Source organism: Haemorhous mexicanus, chromosome Z (assembly GCF_027477595.1).
Source record: "Haemorhous mexicanus isolate bHaeMex1 chromosome Z, bHaeMex1.pri, whole genome shotgun sequence".
In the NCBI taxonomy this organism is placed as follows: Eukaryota; Metazoa; Chordata; class Aves; order Passeriformes; family Fringillidae; genus Haemorhous; species Haemorhous mexicanus.
In genome coordinates, this window is record NC_082381.1 from 45645240 (window position 1) to 45663942 (window position 18703).

General features: G+C 43.8%; 1 protein-coding gene across 2 annotated transcripts in view; it reads right to left on the reverse strand.

Annotated features, from left to right (window-relative positions):
* ABCA1 (ATP binding cassette subfamily A member 1) overlaps window positions 1-18703 on the reverse strand; it is a 92441-nt gene that overhangs the window by 5185 nt on the left and 68553 nt on the right. Inside the window, exons 19-45 of one of the 2 annotated variants that reach the window (XM_059836707.1) lie at window positions 18129-18300; window positions 17480-17611; window positions 16827-16966; window positions 15679-15816; window positions 14915-15135; window positions 14410-14482; window positions 13681-13883; window positions 12626-12674; window positions 11847-11960; window positions 11365-11513; window positions 10812-10936; window positions 10339-10437; window positions 8983-9172; window positions 8732-8826; window positions 8331-8363; window positions 7671-7776; window positions 6890-6964; window positions 6319-6488; window positions 5206-5383; window positions 4565-4680; window positions 4333-4477; window positions 2903-3026; window positions 2188-2317; window positions 1935-2055; window positions 1701-1763; window positions 1144-1250; window positions 595-736 (exon numbers count right to left, since the gene is read on the reverse strand). In XM_059836707.1, the coding sequence (XP_059692690.1) occupies window positions 595-736; window positions 1144-1250; window positions 1701-1763; window positions 1935-2055; window positions 2188-2317; window positions 2903-3026; window positions 4333-4477; window positions 4565-4680; window positions 5206-5383; window positions 6319-6488; window positions 6890-6964; window positions 7671-7776; window positions 8331-8363; window positions 8732-8826; window positions 8983-9172; window positions 10339-10437; window positions 10812-10936; window positions 11365-11513; window positions 11847-11960; window positions 12626-12674; window positions 13681-13883; window positions 14410-14482; window positions 14915-15135; window positions 15679-15816; window positions 16827-16966; window positions 17480-17611; window positions 18129-18300 (3410 nt within the window). Of the gene's footprint in view, window positions 1-594; window positions 737-1143; window positions 1251-1700; window positions 1764-1934; window positions 2056-2187; window positions 2318-2902; window positions 3027-4332; window positions 4478-4564; window positions 4681-5205; window positions 5384-6318; window positions 6489-6889; window positions 6965-7670; window positions 7777-8330; window positions 8364-8731; window positions 8827-8982; window positions 9173-10338; window positions 10438-10811; window positions 10937-11364; window positions 11517-11846; window positions 11961-12625; window positions 12675-13680; window positions 13884-14409; window positions 14483-14914; window positions 15136-15678; window positions 15817-16826; window positions 16967-17479; window positions 17612-18128; window positions 18301-18703 lie in introns of both variants that reach the window. The other variant, XM_059836706.1, reaches the window with a different exon arrangement.

The window sequence follows — 18703 nt, forward strand, 5'->3', positions numbered from 1 at the left end:
GATACTTGGACATTACCCTAAATATCATCTACCTAGAGCACTCAGGCCTCCTACAGTAAAAACTGTTAATTCCAGGAAACAGAACTGAGAAGGGTGCTGCATGGTACTGGCAGCTGTCATCGACTGCCTAAAGACTGTTACTGTAACCTCATCTCTGAATGCCGAAATAGCAGCACTTTAATGATGCACCATGATCAACTGGAAAGCTTTTAAAACTCAGCACAAAGCTTCTGCTAAGCTATAGCTGTTTGTTTCCAGGGACTTTAGAGAATTAACACTTGACAGTAACTGAGGTCCTGCATGACTTGCAGCTCCACAGCCCTTAAATTCTTAAAGGAGGAAAGTTGTTCAGTGGAAAAGAGCATTCACTATGAGAAGACAGGACCCAAATTATCTGCCCTTCCATTTAGTACAGTTTTCCAGGCAACACTGAAAAAACAGGGGAACTCTTGGGTTTCCCTGAAGGAAAGGGGGGGCAGATTTCACCATACAGTATCTCCAACAGCTTGGCATTACATGAGCTGCAGGGAGGGTGCATGCAAGCAAGAACTTGCAAGTTGGTCACTGGGGTGGGTCCTGTGGTGTTTCATTTACCTTGCAGACTTCTTTCTCTGGAACACCTCTCAGGAGTGCAAAGAACTCCAAGTGCTCTCGTCCTGTCAGCAGTTCATTAACAGCATCAAACTGTGGGCAGTAGCCCATGTTCTGATGGACTTCTTGGATGTTGGACAAAATACTGTAAAAGAAAAAAAAGCCTTTGCTAGGATTTCATGAGCATACACTGCGAATTTAGATGTTAAAACAGTGTGAAACAGTGTTCCTGGAATTACTGAACTAACAAAAATACAGAATCATAGAGGTCCATTTTGATTGAGTTACTTTTTATCTCTCTCACTTTTCTCCTCCTTAAAAAAAAAACAAACCAAAACATTTAAACTCAGAAGAGCTGACTAGAAATGACTACCAGACTAAACCAACTTTCCTAAGCCCCTAACGTACTTTACCAGACTCAAACAAGGGCTGAAACAGATGCCAGGAGCTGCAAACAGGAAAAGTGGCAGAGAGTTTTGATGTTTTCAGAGTTTTGAAAAAAAGCTGTTAAAACTAAAGGGGAAAGCAGAGAAAATATGCACTGTCTTTCACCTGTTTCCTTTGAGGAAAGCTTCTCCTCCTGTCACATCTGTATCACCAGTTAGCATCTTAAAAGTGGATGACTTGCCAGCACCATTTACTCCCAGGAGCCCAAAGCACTAGGGAAATAAAAGAGCACAGTGTATTTAAGAACAGGATCCAACTGCATTGTTTTCAGCACTGACAAGATGGAAAGAAGCAAACTTGACCCTGAGTACAGCTAGAGGGACCCTGAAGTCAATTTCAGGAAAAAACCCCAAAACTTCTGGGTTTTTATATCAAGTATAAACCTTTAGGCTGGGAAGATGAACAAGCTCTTGATACCCTGTCACTGCAGTTGATCTGTGCCAAACCTTGCATTCTGGAGTTTGGCTTCTGGTCCCAGACACTAAGAGTAATATCTTCTTTAAAGGCAGAGACACATAGAACCAGAAACTGCTCCAGCTTCTACTTTCCTTAAGTGCAATTTGAACATTCATCTGGTTTTGATCTTACTCCACCCTGTGCTGTCATGTGGCTCCTAAATACTGCAGTAATAGCAAAACAATCCATTTAACAAATAAGCTTACCTCTCCAGGGGGGATTCCAACACAGATCCTATCAACTGCTGGCTTTCTCTTCATTCTGTAAATCTAAAACCATAAGAAAAAAGAAAGAGGACAATGTCAAAGAATTCTAATCAGAGCTGTACATCTGCAGTACTCCCAACTCGATCCAGTTTTGATCCCACTAAATTCCTCTGGTAAGGCACAGTGAACTGCATAGTTTTGTGTCAACGAGTACGAATTCAGAAGTTCTGTCACCTTGGTTAGCTCCTTGATTTCCAAAATGTCACTCTGTCCTCCTCCACTAATTATCCTCTGTCTCTCTCTGGTTACATCCTCGTCTTCATCATTCACAGGAGGCAGCTTGGCATAAACAGGCCTGAAGAAAGCAACATGATAAAACCTTAGCAGAAAATGACAGGGCTTTCATAGGTAGTATTCTCCCATTTCATAGGTGACGCCAATGAAAGCTTCACCTGCCTGTAGCAGCACAGTAGAGAGGACAACTTACCTGGGTTTGATGAAGAACCTGTACTGGATGAGCACTGTGATGAGAAAAAACACCACACCTTCTACAGCCATGGCAAAGAGGTTCCTTCCCACCAGGTCCCATGACAAAGGGGACACAAACCGATTCTCTCCTGCCAAAATAGATTAAAAGCACAATCACTTTTCCAGAGCAAGGGGAGCAGGCTAGCATTTCTTCCAGCAGAGCTCACCAAGTTGGGCACTGGGACAACTGGTGATGAGCCAGTTACAGGAGGGAAAGGTTAGACCACATAAGGGGCCCACTGTGGCTGCGAGCACATTTTTTTCTGTAGCAAAGTTGGGACTCGGGCCCAGAGAATTCAGTCTGCCAAAGAGCTAACCCACCTGTCCAAAAGGTTAGTGAAGCACAGAAAGACTATGACTCAGACCTGACATCTGCATGCCAGAAAAAAATCCATCCAGCTTTCCAGAACCTCAGCCACTCCTAACACTAGGCCTAATGACATCCATGCAATTGTCTTTACGCATTTTTATTTAATGGTCTTAAATCAAAAATCTTTGAATCTATCTACCAGTTTCTCTTAACAATTTAAGAGTGGATGGCTATGATGACTTGCCTAGTTTGACCAGGTCTGTGCTGCAAATTGTGCACTTTCAGTTCCTGCTTGTCTGGAGCAGACTCTAGATTTGTCCATTCCTTTCAGGCCATTGTCTATGTGAAATACAATTTCACTCACCAAATCTCTCCAGAGCATCAGCCATAGCCTGGTTTTTCACCATGTCAATGAGTCCCCGGCCCAGGCAGAAGTGAGGGAAGATGAGGAAGACAGACTTCAGGATGTCATTGATATCCTTCAGCTTCTGTTAAGAAAAAATTCACATGCCAGTGAGCCAGCTGAGCAAAAACAGCCACCACTTCCCAAGCGTGACCCATGTTGTCATTGACCCCTCCTTCCCTTTCCCACTGCAGCCCCACAAAATCTAAGGATTAGTAATGTTCTCCCAAGAGCCATGGCCATGGCTCCTCTGGACAGTCAGTGTTGTTGTGTTGCTCACAACACTATTAACAAGCAAAATGCAATAAAAGGTTTTTCCAAACACTCACAGTCTAACTGCAGCATCTGCAAACAACGACATGCAAAAAGGCTACTGGCTGAGGACACAGGGAAGTTTAACTTGAACAATCTGGTTATGTCAGTGGCTGCAGGGAGTTCCTCCCTGTCCCATACTGGAAGCTCTAATACTTTTCCTTTGTTGTCTCACAGCTGGCTTAGTCCATGGATTGAACTGATAGCACCCTGATTTCCTGTTCTGCCAGGTACTCATCTCTGACCATGTACTCATTTTTACTGAGCTAGACCAGGCTTTGTAACAAAAGGAACCATCATCAAGGACCACGCCCTTATACCCACAGGAAGAGGTACAATCAACAGGTAACTCCCAGGGTGTCTCCTGAGCCTCCTCCCACAAGGAACACTTCACACCACTGTGGGTCAAACAGTGCTTGCTAAGACGTTTTGTGTTGTCTACAAGCATGAGAGGAACCTTCCCCAGGAGGCATCTGGTGTTGAAAAACTGAAGTGCCTAAGCTCCCATAGCTAGAGAGATATCTACAATAGGAGGCAAAATTTAGGGCAACTAAATAGCTGGGTGATTAAATGGCCTTCGTAGATGGAAAATGCCCTTCTTTAAGAACATACAAGAAATTCCATTTGAACATAAGAAAATTCTATTTCTTTTTTCACCCTAAGAATGACTGAAAAGTGGAAAAAGTTGTCCAGAAAGACTGTGGAGTCTCTCCCTGGAAATTTTCAAGTCCAATGGCTCTGAGCAACCTGCTCTTAACAGTTTGACCTTGCCCCCCACTACGAAAAACGAGGCCATGCAAACCCAATACACTGTTGTAGCTGGATCCTGCTCAGAGGTTGGACTAGACAACCTCAGGAGCTTCTTCCCCACCTTAATTACTCTGTGAGCTTTTCTAAAGGGGGCTTTAACCCATTTCCAGAAGAACCTTGTTTAAACTGTTGCTGAAGCTAATGTGTACAGTGCTTAGCTTTTCTGGAGATCTGGCTGCTAAAGGCACCAGATGAGGAACCTGTACCAACATGGAACCAGACTGTAGCAACTGCACCAAGACAGTTGAGGAGCCTCTGGAAAAACATACATTGTTGGTGAAGAGCTCCAGGACAAAGGTGGCCACACTCCCATTGATGCCAATGAAGAGATTCACACTGGTCAGCACAACATATGCTGTGCTAGGGATTTTGAACACAAAGGAGGCCGGATACATGAGAGGGGTGATGGACCACCTGGCAAGAGAAAAGGCAGTGACATCAGGTAAGAACCTTCCACGTCTAAGAGCCTTCCCAGTCATCCTCTGCTAAGAAATCCCTTACCCATAGAGAAACAGGAGGAGAGCCAGCACAGGCAAGTTGGAGGAGGATACATAGGACTTCTGTTGGAAGCAGATGAAGATGATAACAACTAGTGTGGCCGGAACAATGTAGTTGCACTAGAAGGTGAAAAACATGACTTCAGATTTCTTTCCAGATGACATAAAAAAAAGAAGAGATTTTTTTCTGCTCTAATCCAATAGTTTTCAAAACTCTTCAGTGTTCCCAAATCTGTTTAAAAGTGTCATATGTGTGAACCATAATACAGTACACATGAATTTACATTTCTTGGTCCCTCTAGAAGTAGTCAGTAGACTCTCAGAGGTTTCAGGCACCACAGGTTGAGAAAACCTGCTTTGGACAGAGCAGAACAAGGGGCTACACAAACAAACATTTTTAGCAAGCATTTTAGAGTGACATAATAAATGCTAATGATTGAGCTTATGGTTGTCCTTCCATCCTCTGTTGTACCCCTTGACCCACTGAGATGAAGCACTGCTCCATAAGAGAAAACACAAAAGTCATAGTCACAGTTGTTATTCACTGAAATAATGTGGTGCCTGCTGGAACAAACTGCACTGTGCACTTCAAAAGTCCCTGGAAAAACAGAACAGAGGATAGTTTAGCCCAGTCTAAGTCCTTACCATATCCCACACAAAGTTGGCCAGCCAGTAGATAACAGGCTTCACACCACTGATGAACTGCAAGTGTTTAGCCTTACTGACACGTTCCTGAATAAGGAAAACCACAAAGCTGGCAGGAACAAAGGACATGGCAAAGATCACACAGATGGACACAAGGACATCAACAGAGGTGGTCATCCTGGATAAAAAAAGGAAGAAAGCAAATTATTTGTATGCTGGTACTGGCTCCTTTGAGATGAAATGAGGCAGCTCATGCAGGGCAGGGCAGAAACTATTTCCTCTGCTGCTGTCATTAGTCTGCCCTTATACTCAGAATCCTGAGTAATGAATTACCATGCAGGATTCTCCTAACTGCACAGTTCTTCTCCAGCCATATAACAAAGGGAACGTATATAGTCTGCTGGCATCTCAAGCACAGCATCACAACCTGCAGACTGGTTAATAACTTTAGCAAAATAGACTGCTTCCTGCTTTCCTTATTACCACCACTTTGTTTCCCATATAATCCATTTCCTGGGGTTGTTGGGGTTTGTCTTTTTTTGGTGTTGTTTCCAAGCTGAGAAGTATCTGCCCATTATCTGCTACTGTTTTATGGATTGAAGGATATCTATGCACTCAGATTATGAGTTCTGACTCTGATCACAGTGAGAGTGGACTAGTCGATGCCTCAGTGAAGTTAACCCTGTGCATTACGGTGTGCCCCCCAGCTTGAGACAGTGGGCAAGACTCAATAGGACCTATCAGATGTCCCTAGTCAAATGATGAGGACAAAAGAATGACCATATTTATGGTGAGACACCTTTCTGAAGGTGGCTGAGACGGATTTCCTAGAGTTGCAGAAAGTGTGATTCCTGAAAAGGACTGGTTCTTAAAAACTGCAGCTTCCAGGGACTCAAGGACAGAGAAAGTTTGTACAGAAGTGCTGTTCAACAGCAAGTTCTCAGCAGCACAGGTTGCCACCTCCCCAGACCAGAGAAAATAAGGCCTGCATGTTAAGAGCATAAATGGCAGAGGCCACTGACTGTCCACCAGTAGGTCCAAAACCTCTCATGTTGCCTGTTTTCAGTCATCAGCAATGAGCCCAAACACATCCATAGTCATGTCACAACTTACAGAGCTACTTCAGAGAGCTGCTGCTTGGTGAGGTTGAGTGGGTGATTGAAGGCAGTGATCCCATAAGCACTGGGATTTTCACCCTGCTGGAGGTTGGCCCGAAGGATGGCATTGTTGATCACATTCAGGAAGGATGCAATGGCATGCCAGCCCTTGTTGTTAAACCACACCTACAAGACACCACACCAGCATCAGAAAGGCACCAGGTACCTCAGCTACCCAAAGGCTTCCCAAGCCCTTCAGAACATCCCTTCCTCTGTTGAGCGCATATTTCTTTCCATATCACTCCAGCTAACTTGCTCAGGGGCAGAACACACAGTTTAATCAATAAACACAAGAGGTTTCACTGAAGCTATCACTGATTCAGCATTGAACTCTTTTTGGCATTTAGGCCTAGACTCCACAGGAGAAACAGATTTTGAGGAAGTCCACATAAAACAACAAGCTACATTTACTCCACTAGCAAATACAGAGAACTCTGGTCTACAAAGTTTTCCAGTGGAAACTGCTATGACTCCAAGTCACCAGAGCTTCAAACAGCAGGCACAGAAATGAGGATTGGTTGATTTACCTTCACATTGTTCTTTGTATCCAGGCCTTTCATGAAACTTGATAAACTGTTGAGAAATCGATCCCCAGAACTCCCCTGCAAATAGCAAAGGGACAGTTACTTCCCCTCTAAGAATACCTTTATTATGCCCTGGGGTCTAGCAGAGACTACACAATGTTTTTCACAGCTCTGACAGCTTTCTGCCAATTCAACAGCCTCTACCCACCAAACTGGAGGTGGTAAGAAGGCTGAGTAACTGAGATTTCCCTTCACCTTTCCTTTCCGTAGTCTCGCTGGTAAGAGGGGTCAGTCTTATGCCTGTTTTTTTTCCCAGCAAAACGTGTTAACCAAAGTTGCATGCAACCTTCAGAGACATCCTGCAGGCTGGCAGTTTCAGATGAAAACAGTGGCCCAAATTCTCTTCTGAGCCAGGGCAGACTCAGCACAGGTTCAACTGAGGTTTTTGAGGATGGCAAGAACCTCTTCTTAATTCCACAAGACAGCCCACCATGTCCTGCCACAAAACATTCAGATGTCTGCAATCCCCACTGGCTTGCAACTGGTGCTGGGCAGAACCCACATTAGCAACATGGGCTGGGCAAGCTTTAGCTGAGTGTATCTTCAAGACTTCTGCTATTCCCAGACAACAGCCTGGGAGATCCCAGTTAAGAGGTAGTCGGGAGAAGTGAGTGAACACAGCTAACACACACATGGCTCCTCATTTCACGGCTTCCAAGTCATCTCTCAAATAGCAAGACACAGTATTTAGTGCATCTTGGGCTTATGGGGGACAACTGCTCACCTGTGCCAGCTCCAAAATTTTCTTCACCTGTTTAATGGCATCAGTGACTTCATGACTTGGAGGAAGCACGAGGGAACTGCTGGCTCCCAAGGAAAAGCCACCATACCTGAAAGTTCAGACAGAAAGTGATGCTAAGATATGACTATTCACGGACCTCCACAAAATGCTACTCCCTATCCCTCTCCATGTCTGTGTCTCCTCTTCCTGCAGTACACCCAAGGCTAGTATCTCCAATCTAACACAAAGGGATGATTTTTATTCTCCTACATGGTTGCCAAGCCATGAAGTCTTCTGCTCTTTGTTTCTGGGGTTAAACACTCATTATATGAGTGCTCAGCATGCTGTCCAAAGGCAGCTATTCTCTGCTGCAGGAAAAGCAGGATGTCTCCCTGCTGCCCTTGCTTGGAAGAATAGCACCTCACAGAATAGAGTACCAGCATGCTGGTCATGCAAATCTTTTCAAGACTGCTCTCTGCATAAGGCAGACATGCTATCCAGTGCTCTGGGGTTGTCCCAGTTTATCCTTGAATATCTTCCTCCAATATCTGGCAGTTAAGAGTCCTATAACACAAACAGCAAAGCAGGGTGGATGTGTCCTGTTAAATACTATGGTCTAGGTTTAATGGACATATACAAGCTAAGGAAAATGCAGTAACTCACCTGAACTCATTCACCCAGATTTTATTCTTTAAGCTGCAGAGAGAAAAAAGAGCTGATATATCATACATGGAACCAGAAGAGAGACAGACCTAACAAAGCTGAAGGGACATGGCCAGGGAAAAGAGTGCAATAGCCTCTCACATCTGATACAGCTCCCAGCATCCCTCTTCAGTGTAATCCCTAGGCTTCCTCCATAACCTGCCTATGAGGGTCAGCACACAGAATCACTCACAAAGCAGAAACATCACTTGAGCTGAGGATCAGGGCTCTCTGAGGATCTGAGTGGATTTGGCTCTCTTCTGAAGAGTTTGGGCTGCCCAGGCTTATTTGCCTGATCTGTGCATCACCCATAGAGCAAGCAGTGTTTGTTGGGGAGGGAAGGGGGAGTGTTCAACAGCTACCTTTTCCCAATGATCTGCGCATAGGTCTTCACTAGGTAGTCTGATATATTGCGGCCTGTCAGATTCTGGAGGATGTCAGCTGTGTCTTGCTCACGCTGGTGTCACCAGTGAAAACACAAGATAAATGCTCATCAGAAAACACAGGTGCTGAGAGAAATAAATCTCATACAATGCTGCGTGCAAGAATCACACCTAGCCACTCTGCTCCTCATGAGCATTCCTCACTGCAGTAACACTGAGCTCCCTCCTACCTGTGGGGGTGGCAGGCCACCTGCACCAGGGGGGCACACAGGCAGCATCTTCTTGATCTTCTCACTGCTACACTCACAAGATGGGGAAGGATTCTCCATGCTCCAGTTGCCTTTCAGGAAGATATCCAGCACTGATTCTGGGACCGAAGCAGTGGTCCATTCCTTCTGCCCTACAGAGCAAGGAGTGTCCCTGTGTATGGAAAGATGCAAGAAAAAAGCAGTTTTGAGGATAAATATGATGGCCTTTGCTTACAAGAGACTTAAAGATCAAACTCCACAATCCCCAGAAGAGTCAGTGTGTTTCTCAAAGGAGTTTGACCTCACAGAGACAAACAGCTCAGAGCAACAGATCAGACTCTGCAGCTTTTAACAGATCCCACTGCCAAAGAAACTGGGGCTGGCCAACACTGTAGAGCCAGACACTCCCCTCTTTGCATTATAATTAAATGCTTTGTTTCAGTCAGTCCCAGCAGGCACATCGTCCAGAGTTCAGGGAGCATCCAGAGAATGCACTTAGTCATATGGTTTAGTTAAAAGTAGTCCTCTGAGGAGACAATAGTTGGACTCAATGATTCTCATGGGTCTCTTCTAACTTCAGATATCCTGTGATTTTAAGATCACACCAATCTTCTTGGATGACTCCTTGGATATATTTCTACCTTTGGGGCATCAAAACTCTGCTCTTTTCCAAGGTAGCAGTGGGCAGCTTTTTGCCCACTGGTGGAATAGCTCGGCTTTCATGCCTATTATGAAGGATGCAGCTTACTTTCCACCACTGGCCATTATATCAGACACCTTGCCTCCCTCCCCATCATCCTGTGTATATGAGCTGCAGGTCTTCTGGACACACTATCTTGAACTCTTGGAGAGTGTAGCTCTTCTACGTTTACAGACGAGATCTTCAGTGACTTGCCCAAGGCTGTGCATCAAATCAGGTGGCAGAGTTAGGAAACAACAAATGCTGTCTGGCTCTCCACTGCTTCTGCTGGTGTTTGTGCGGTGCTAACTCAGGTTTCTAATGCAGCTGAAAACAAAGGATTGTGTAGTGGGAATAGCTACAGTCAACAACATACACCAACATAAACAGGTCCTTTACCATGTTTGGGACCAAACAGTAACTTGAGTCATTTTTTCTCTCCTTTCCATCTCAATCAGCAAGGACTTGCACTCAAACCTCAACTTCCTCACCAGACTGAGGGTTGGCAACTTTTAAAAAGGTTCTGAGTAGAAAAACTGAATGTAATTACAACTCTTTTGGCTTAAATCTTGCTCTGGCCATGCATTACTATAATTTCCTGAAGTCAGCTAGAGCTACCAGGGATATGCCTCCTGTTCCCAGACCAGAGTTCTACTTACGGGATGGAATGTCCCTGCATACAGCGTGTCCCAAACCCCGGCTTATCAAGAAGAGCATCCAAAAGCTTGTGAGTGCCTGCATCTTCTGGAGCATCGTTGCTATGGGAACAGCAGAAAAACACTATCAGTCAGTGTGGTAACAAGCACACAGGAAAAGAAGAAATAGAGCAAGGCCAAGAGCACAGTGAAAGGATGTGGGCTGGGATTTGCCCTTGAAGAATGCTTGGCCTAAGAGCACACACACATTCCAAGTTTTTGTAGACAGTATTATTAGGAGAGTCACAGCACCATGCAGAAATGGAGATGGCCTTGCCTGTACTTAGAGCTGGCATTTAAAAGGTCGAAGAAGAAAATACCACAACTCTCCTTTAAAATGTGCTTCTGAGATAAGCACAAAACTCAAAACAACCTGTTAAGGAACTCAGTGACCCAAGTTCACAAAGAAGATAATTTATAGGCCACACAAAACATACCTAATAAAAGTGTACTGCTCATCATACATCCAGGGTTGTAATTCCAGGCTGGGATACTTTCCAAAAGGAGGAACAATCAGGCTGAACATGAGAGCAATACACACAAAGACAGCTGGCAGCACAATCTGAAATTGTAAGGAAAAACAGCATCCTTTTTATAAGCAAATGTTTCCAGAGGCATCAGGAGTTACATATGATTCATTTATTGGATCAAAACTTTTCAAAGTTTCCCAGGAATACCTTTGCTATTTACACCAAAGCAGTGCTAGACACCAATGCAAGATCTATCTTGTCATTTAATCAGGGAATTCACTTCAGCTGCAGAGAATTTAGCTTGCAAATACTGTTCTCAAAGGCAAAATTAAATTCTGCTGTGCAAGAATACTGTAATCACATGGCTTTTCATGCAACTCTTTTCCCCTCACGTGCAGTGAAGGCTAATTTTGGTTATCTGCATTCCCTTGAGGTTTTTAGGCAACCATCAACTCAGACTACAATGTACTGGCCAGAGCTGACCCTGATGAGGGACTTTGCTCATGTTGGAGGCTCTCACCTGGGCAAAAAAGCCCTTCCGGCTTCTCCTGGCAATAAGCATCCTCTTCCACAACAGAGCCATGAACTGCTGCTGGGTGAGCTTCCAGCCCTTCATTTGGTAGGAGCCTTTCCCATCCATGCCACTGAGAAGGTCTGTCTCTCTGGATTCTGCTAGCAAGAAGAAATGACCCTCATTCAAAAGTTCAGACATACTCTCTGTGCTGAAGATACAAGGTGATGGCTGAAGCAGCCACTCTCACTCACCAAAAAAAAAAAAAAGCATAGTCAGCAGCAATAACAGAAATTTACATGAATGTGTTTTCTCCCTTATCTCTGAGCTTTGAATGGGAGGATTGAGCAGGCTGTGCATCCTGCACTGTCCACTATTTCTAAAGGCAAATACATCACCACTTCTTTGGCAGACTCAGCCTTCAGAACCACAGTACCTATAATATGAAACAGCATCCACAGAAAGAAAACAGGCTTGAACTCTAGCAATACCTGGATCTATGTCTGAGTCATTAGGATCAAATGCATCATCTTCTGTAAATGGACGAAGGCAGCTCTGTCTGTCTCCAAACACACGTCTGTTCCTTCTGGCTGGCAAGGTACCATCTGAAAATAATGAAGTTATTGTTACCTGAACTGCTTCAATCTGCAGCTAGCTCAACAAAAACCAAAGCAATATAATTTTCATTTTACATGTTTTCCATTTGCAAACTGAAGAGTTGATCTGGAGTGACTTCAGTGCAGGTAAAAACAAAAACAAGACTGTCATTCTGCAATGGGTCATGTTTTATGCTCCATACTGTGTGATGTCCCAGAAACTTCTTCTAGGGAACTTGGCACCTTTTTTGTTTTTATCTCAGGAGAGCAGGTTGTAAGAAAACTCTCACTTTCCACATGAGAGTCATACATAGTCATGCGACTACAAGTGCAATTGCTGTTATGAGCACTCAGTGCAGTGATCTGCTCTCAGAAAGAGAAAGTAATTTGGGCCCTACTCTGGTCTGATGCATCAGGAGTTCTTCAGAGCAGACAACAGTGTCAAGTAATTTGCCATATACTCAAACAACAGAAATTCTTGACTATCACAAAATAAATATGCTACCAACTGAGTCAACTGGCCTTTATAGCACATAAAAGCATGCATTAAATACACTAAACCCAGCTACATCAGATCATTAAAAATACTAGGACAGAAGAGCTTCAGTTCAGTCTCAATCAGGCTCTGTCACACCTTGGTATGTGTCACTTCTGTAGGGGACAACTACACCCACCTGAGGTTTCTGCATCCACACCACTATCATCAGCCACTTTCAGGAAGATCTGAAAAGGAATGATAACTGTCAGTGAAAATCAAAAGAGGAGAGATATTGTGGGTACTGTTTCAGAAGATGCCATGTGAGACTGGCAGGTTCAACGAGAGAACTGAGGACACTGAGTTTATCCTCTGCATGATGGCAATATGGACTTTGTGGCTTCTGTCCAGTTTCCAGGAGCCAGACTGCTACCAGCTGTTCTCCCTTTCCAATATGAGTTCACAGGCCATCTCAAACATGAGCTCTTTCCTGTGTCTCAGAAACAGACCTAGTAACTAAACTTGATGAATTTCATATTTCCCCATTTCTAACAGCTCTTGCTTAAATAGGTACCTTCATGGAGCTCAGGGATTCTCCTAAATCAGAAATAACCCATTTTTCAAATTGCAGATAACAACCAAGATCTTCACAGCTGTGAAGGACTTAGAGGGCAACCTCAGTAAGTGACAAAACCACTGTTTCAGTTTCCCTTATCATTGTTTAAAAATAAACAAATAAAGATTCTACACAGAGATAATGTGCATGATGCTTCCGTGATAAAAAAATAGAGACTTGGCAGCTGGAACACAGTCACATGGAACAAACCCTGAAACCATAAAAAAATCCCTGACAAGGGCACAACAACAATTTAAACCATTTAGAGAAGTGTTTACATAATGTATGTATACAGCACTGAAATGTATGTTTTCAGTTAAAAGAAACACAAAACATCCCTAAAAATAATACAGATATTAGAAGCCAGATCAGGGGCCAACCTACACATGATATCTCAGCAAAGTGCGATGAGCACACAGGACCTGTCCTTGCTTGTCTGTACCACGTTTCAGTTTTTAATGCACACCTCTCTGAGCACCCTCTCACACAGGGCAGAAGACAATCCAATTTGGAGAGGAACACAAAGCTGCCCGTTCTGTCAATTTTTACAGCAAGCAATAATGCTTCATCTCATTCTTAATTCTGCCGTGATTCCTTCTGCCTAGTTTAAGACAAACAGGAATCAGCAGCTCACTAACCTCCTCCAGAGTAGTTTCCGAGATGCCATAGCTGGAAATGCCAAGATCAGAAAGACGGTCATCAATTTCATGGAACAGCTCCACAAAAGCTCCCTCTTTAGCAGCTTTGTATGGCAAGACATAGGTTAATTCATGACCTATGTCCTCCACCAGTCTTGCCTCAGGAACATGTTTTGTAATGAGATTTGAAATTGCAGACACATCTAGGGAAAAAAAAATATAAAAGAGAGTTCTGTTCTGGTTACCACTCATTATGCGGAAAAAAGAGCTCAGCCTTAAAAATCCTGGTAGAAGAAAAGAAGGACAAATAGGACATCTCTGGAAAGAAGCTCATTTCCATGAAGTGTCATTTCTTTTTAATTTAACACAAGACTGGATAAAAGCCTGGACCAAAGCCTGGCTATACTTATGTGCAGAACTTGGGAGAGCTCGTACATGCTACTGGAAGACTTGCAAATAAATCATTGATGTACAGCTCACCAACATTATATACTGCTAACAGGCCATACAACTACATAATATTTTCTTATTATTTCTCAGAACTGCTTGAATTCAAGATGTCTCACTCAAGAAATGCATTCCAATATTTAAAATACCATCACTGTGAATTTAATAATTTTCCCAAGACTGTAGCTACCTGGGAGTAATAAGATTAAGGTAGCTGTCCAAGGCGAGCTACAGGGCAATGTCAACTGGAATTCAATCTTAAATTTTTTTTCCAAGCCTCACCTATTGTCAATGTGTCACTTTCATGGTCACTGCCAAGGCCAGCATCAGAGCTGCTCTGGGAGACACTGTCATCCTGGTCACAAAAGAGAAGAAAAATATTATTTCCTGTTGTTTATTCAAAATGGGGCCTACCAGATGCTACATACTAAGTAAGTCCCACCAGATGCTGTAGATGGTGACATAGCACTGCAAATGGCTAAAACAGAAGTAAGATGATGGGTATAGAAGTGAGTGTTTCAAAAGCATACTTCACTTGTTTTGTATCTCTCTGATCAGCCTGAGACCACTGTCACTGAAAGAAACTATAATGGGGATGTATGTCCCACACAACAATTTAATTAGATATGGTCTGGCACAGTACCCACCAGACAAGTAACAGCTCCTTTAAAGAACAAGGCATTTTCCTTTAAGACATTCTACCATAGAAAATCTTAGCTGCTGCTTCCAAAAAAATCCAAGATTTCATGAGGAGAGAATAAACATGAGCAGAAAAGGCCAGCTGTACCTTTTTCAAATAGGAAACTGTGCTGCTGCTGTTTCGACAGGAGCTCAGAGAGGAATCTACATCCTTTTTGACCAGGGTCAAATAATAGCCTGTTCCCAGCTGGTTCTTCAGGAAGAGAGAAGAGCCAACACAGCAGAGCTTGCCATGAGAAATGATAGCAATCCGGTCCCCCAGAATGTCTGCCTCATCCATGTGGTGTGTGGAGAGAATGATAGTGCGACCTGGAAGAGAGCAAGGAAGATGTGGCTGCTAAGCCAAACAAACCTGTGCTGCCACACCAGAGCCACAATCACCTGCATCTTGCCATGAAGTTGGATGGGAGGTTGATGCCACAATTTTGGGTCCTTTGAACAAGACCAGGAATATGGAGAAGATTCACAACTGCTGTCATGGGTTTATTCTCCCCACTGTCTGCTGGCTCTTGTCATGCTCAGCAAAGGCAGGTTTAATTTCATATCTGCAAGGCTGGTTGCATGGAGCAGAACAGGACATTTCTGCACACCAAGGGTGATTTTCTGACTTTACCTGACCTCCGTCATAACCCAGTAAAAGAGTTTGTTCATGAATTCTGACATGAATAGTAGGAGAAAAATATATATAGATGAGAGATCTGAGCATCCTTGTCCTGCCTGGTCTTTGTTCATTCCTTGGTGCAGGCAACTATAAATTTGCAAAGACACATTGCTATTTAGAGAACAGTCAAGAATCAGATTGATTTTATTTTGCCTTCCACAATACATTTATTAGGAGTAAAGATGACATACCTTGCCGATACTTCAGAAGCAGTTCCCATATTCCTCTGCGAGAATAAGGATCCACCCCAGCTGTAGGCTCATCCAGAATGACAACCTTGGAGCCACCAACAAAAGCCAAGGCAACAGAGAGCTTCCTCTGCATGCCACCTGTCAGGCACAAGAAGAAAGACGTGTTCAGGCTGATGCAGAGATGAGTTGAACAGCAATACTTCCAGTATGATGGATAATGAGCTCTCTGAAAGAAAGCAGACTGAGGAGATCAAGTACTGCTGCTGTTTCAGGCCTTCAGGGTCCCACCACTTTCTGGACAGTGGATAATTCATCTGGATAGTCTTTCCTTAGTGGAGTCTACCTCTCCTCCTACTGCAGGGAACCACACCTTGCATGCCCACAGTGAACAATACTGTCTCAGCACCAGGGGTAGCAAATCACCAACTTGGAGGCCTAAGCATATTTGGGGATCTGGAATGCAGGTCTCCAGAGCCTGAGCTGCAGAAATAAGTCCCCATGAGACTCTCCTTCCACAGAAGTGTTCCAGAGGGAAAACCAAGGAATTATATCGCATTCCTCAAAACTAAAGTCAACTGTGGTCATCTGCTCTCCCTCCCCAAAGTCAAATGTGCAGCCTGTACTGATACTTGAGTAAGACAAAGGCATGTCAGTCCCTCTAGTATCTGGTACAGACTGACACAGGAATTCTGCCCCTACTGAACAAAGGAGAAGGTCACTCCAGGTCACCAACTAAAGGGGCAGAAGTCAGCATAAGGAATGCAAGTATGATTCACAAACAGCAAGAGACTTGTAGACTATGGTCCAAGCCACCCTGACCTAAACTCATAAACCCCAAATATATTACTAAGCTTCGGACAACACACAGCAAATACAACTGAATTATGTCACGATGGAAAAAAAATATAAAATGCTTAGAGAAAGTGAGAGACTTGTTATGGCCATTAGATAGCTTGAGACTGTGCAAGATTGCAATGTTTACTAAGATATACTGATTAGGTACTTAATAAATAACTGAATTCCTTAAATGCTTAATTTTATAGTAGTCTATATATAATTGCAGGATCCCATCAAGGTCCATAACAGAGCCTCTGCAAAAGCCAGTGGAGTGTTTCTGAGGCTGAGAAATGTAAAAGACCTGAACCTACCAGAGAGCTTGCTTGTCCTAGCTTTCAGTTTGTGAGGCAAACCAACATCTGTTGCCATCTGCTCCATCTCCTCTTTCACCTTTTTTTCTGGCAGCCCTTTGAGCCGAGCATAGAACCAGATGTGCTCCTCCACAGTCAGCCTAGGGAACAAATGCAGCCTCAGGGCAGAGTTGAAAGCACCATACTGGGAATCATCCCTTTTATTAGCATTACTGCAGGCATTTCTGTTTCCTCAGGAAAACATCTCTAAGGCTGAGGTTTCAGGAAGGAGCCACAAGACTGGGTGCACTCAGTTTAGGCCTGACTTCAGGGTGTGGCTCTATTCAGCACCCATGTAAAGAATCCTTTTTAAAGGGTGCTTGACAGTACCACAACCTAAATCACTAGGCACCAGGGAAACACTTGGCCTAGCTGAGTGGAGTACATTAACAGACATGAAAGACTGAAGTGTAAGCTCTTGCTGGTCATTCCCAGGCACTCAGGAATGTGCTAATAAACAGAATGTTCCTGTACCAATCCCACACCACCCCACTGTCTTGCACCATGCAAACACAGAAAAAGGACTGTCAAAGCCAAAAGCACACTGCTGTATCCTAGAGATCCCAAACATCTGTTGGATAGCATCAGTCCTACATATCCCAGATGATACTCACAAGTCAAACAGCACATTGTGTTGTGGACATACACCCAGGTTCTGCCTGATGGTGCTAAGCTCAGAGCGGATATCTTTGCCCAGGATGAAGGCTGTACCCGAAGTTGGGGGAAACAAGCCAGTCAAAATGGACCTGAAAGAAAATTAAAACAGATCAGCAGGTTCGGCGGAACTAGGAAACAGTGGAAGGCTGAATTAAGAGTAGGTGGAAACCCTGGGGAATCCCATATCAAGAAAGTAGCCTGAAAAACATCTCACTAATGGATTTTAAATAAACCAAACCACAAATCAGCTCCAGTGGTGATCAAAGAACACCCACATGGCTGCTTGAAGGAAAGATTTTTTTCCCTCTAAAAGCTTCTTGTTCTTTCAGTACCAACTTGCTTTCTTTCACTGGTGAGTCAGAATCACAAAAGGCATTACCACAAAACGCCACCTACAGATTCATTTGACCCAGCCTCAACCTGAACCCCATGTGGTTCCAGTCCCCTGTATCTGTAAAGCAGCAGCACAACTAGACTAAATCAGCAGAGGCATCTTAGTTTGCACCAGCTTGCACACTGCAGTTCTGTGGTTATTTCTACTATTTGGATAGGAGTTCCCGTATTCAGTCACTTTCCTACTGTCTGAAATCATAATTTTGTTCTTACATGGTAGTGGTTTTCCCAGCTCCATTATGTCCCAAAAAGGAGGTGATTTGTCCCTCATAGAAGTTAAGTGTGAGACCATCTACAGCAACTTTCTTGCCATCACGGTAAACCTTGACCAGGTTCTGGATGGAAACGCCAAGACTCAGATGTGCTGGCTCTTCTTCCTTGCAGACTGGAAGAAAACAAAAAGTAGAGAGATCTGATGGGTTTTAACAGAAATTGCATGGGAGTTTCAATAGACATCACACTTCCCCAAGCCTGTGAAGGAACGAGCTATATGAAGAACTGACCACTTTCTTCCTCAGAGATAGGAATCTTCCACAGAACTTGTCATTTAGCTATTGTCTCTCTCCTGGGCTTATTTGGGAGTTGGAGATCTCCAGTTTTATCATGGTCAGCAAAAATACAAGGCCTTCTCAACTCCATAAGCCTGCTGCAGTCAGGTGGGCAAAGTACCTTGGGTCTATCTGGATGCACACACCTGATCAGCATATGCAAAGTGTGATAACAAAAGGGTGACCAATTTCACCTATACAGTACTGACTGCTCCTGCTGTCCTTGGACTCTCATTTCAG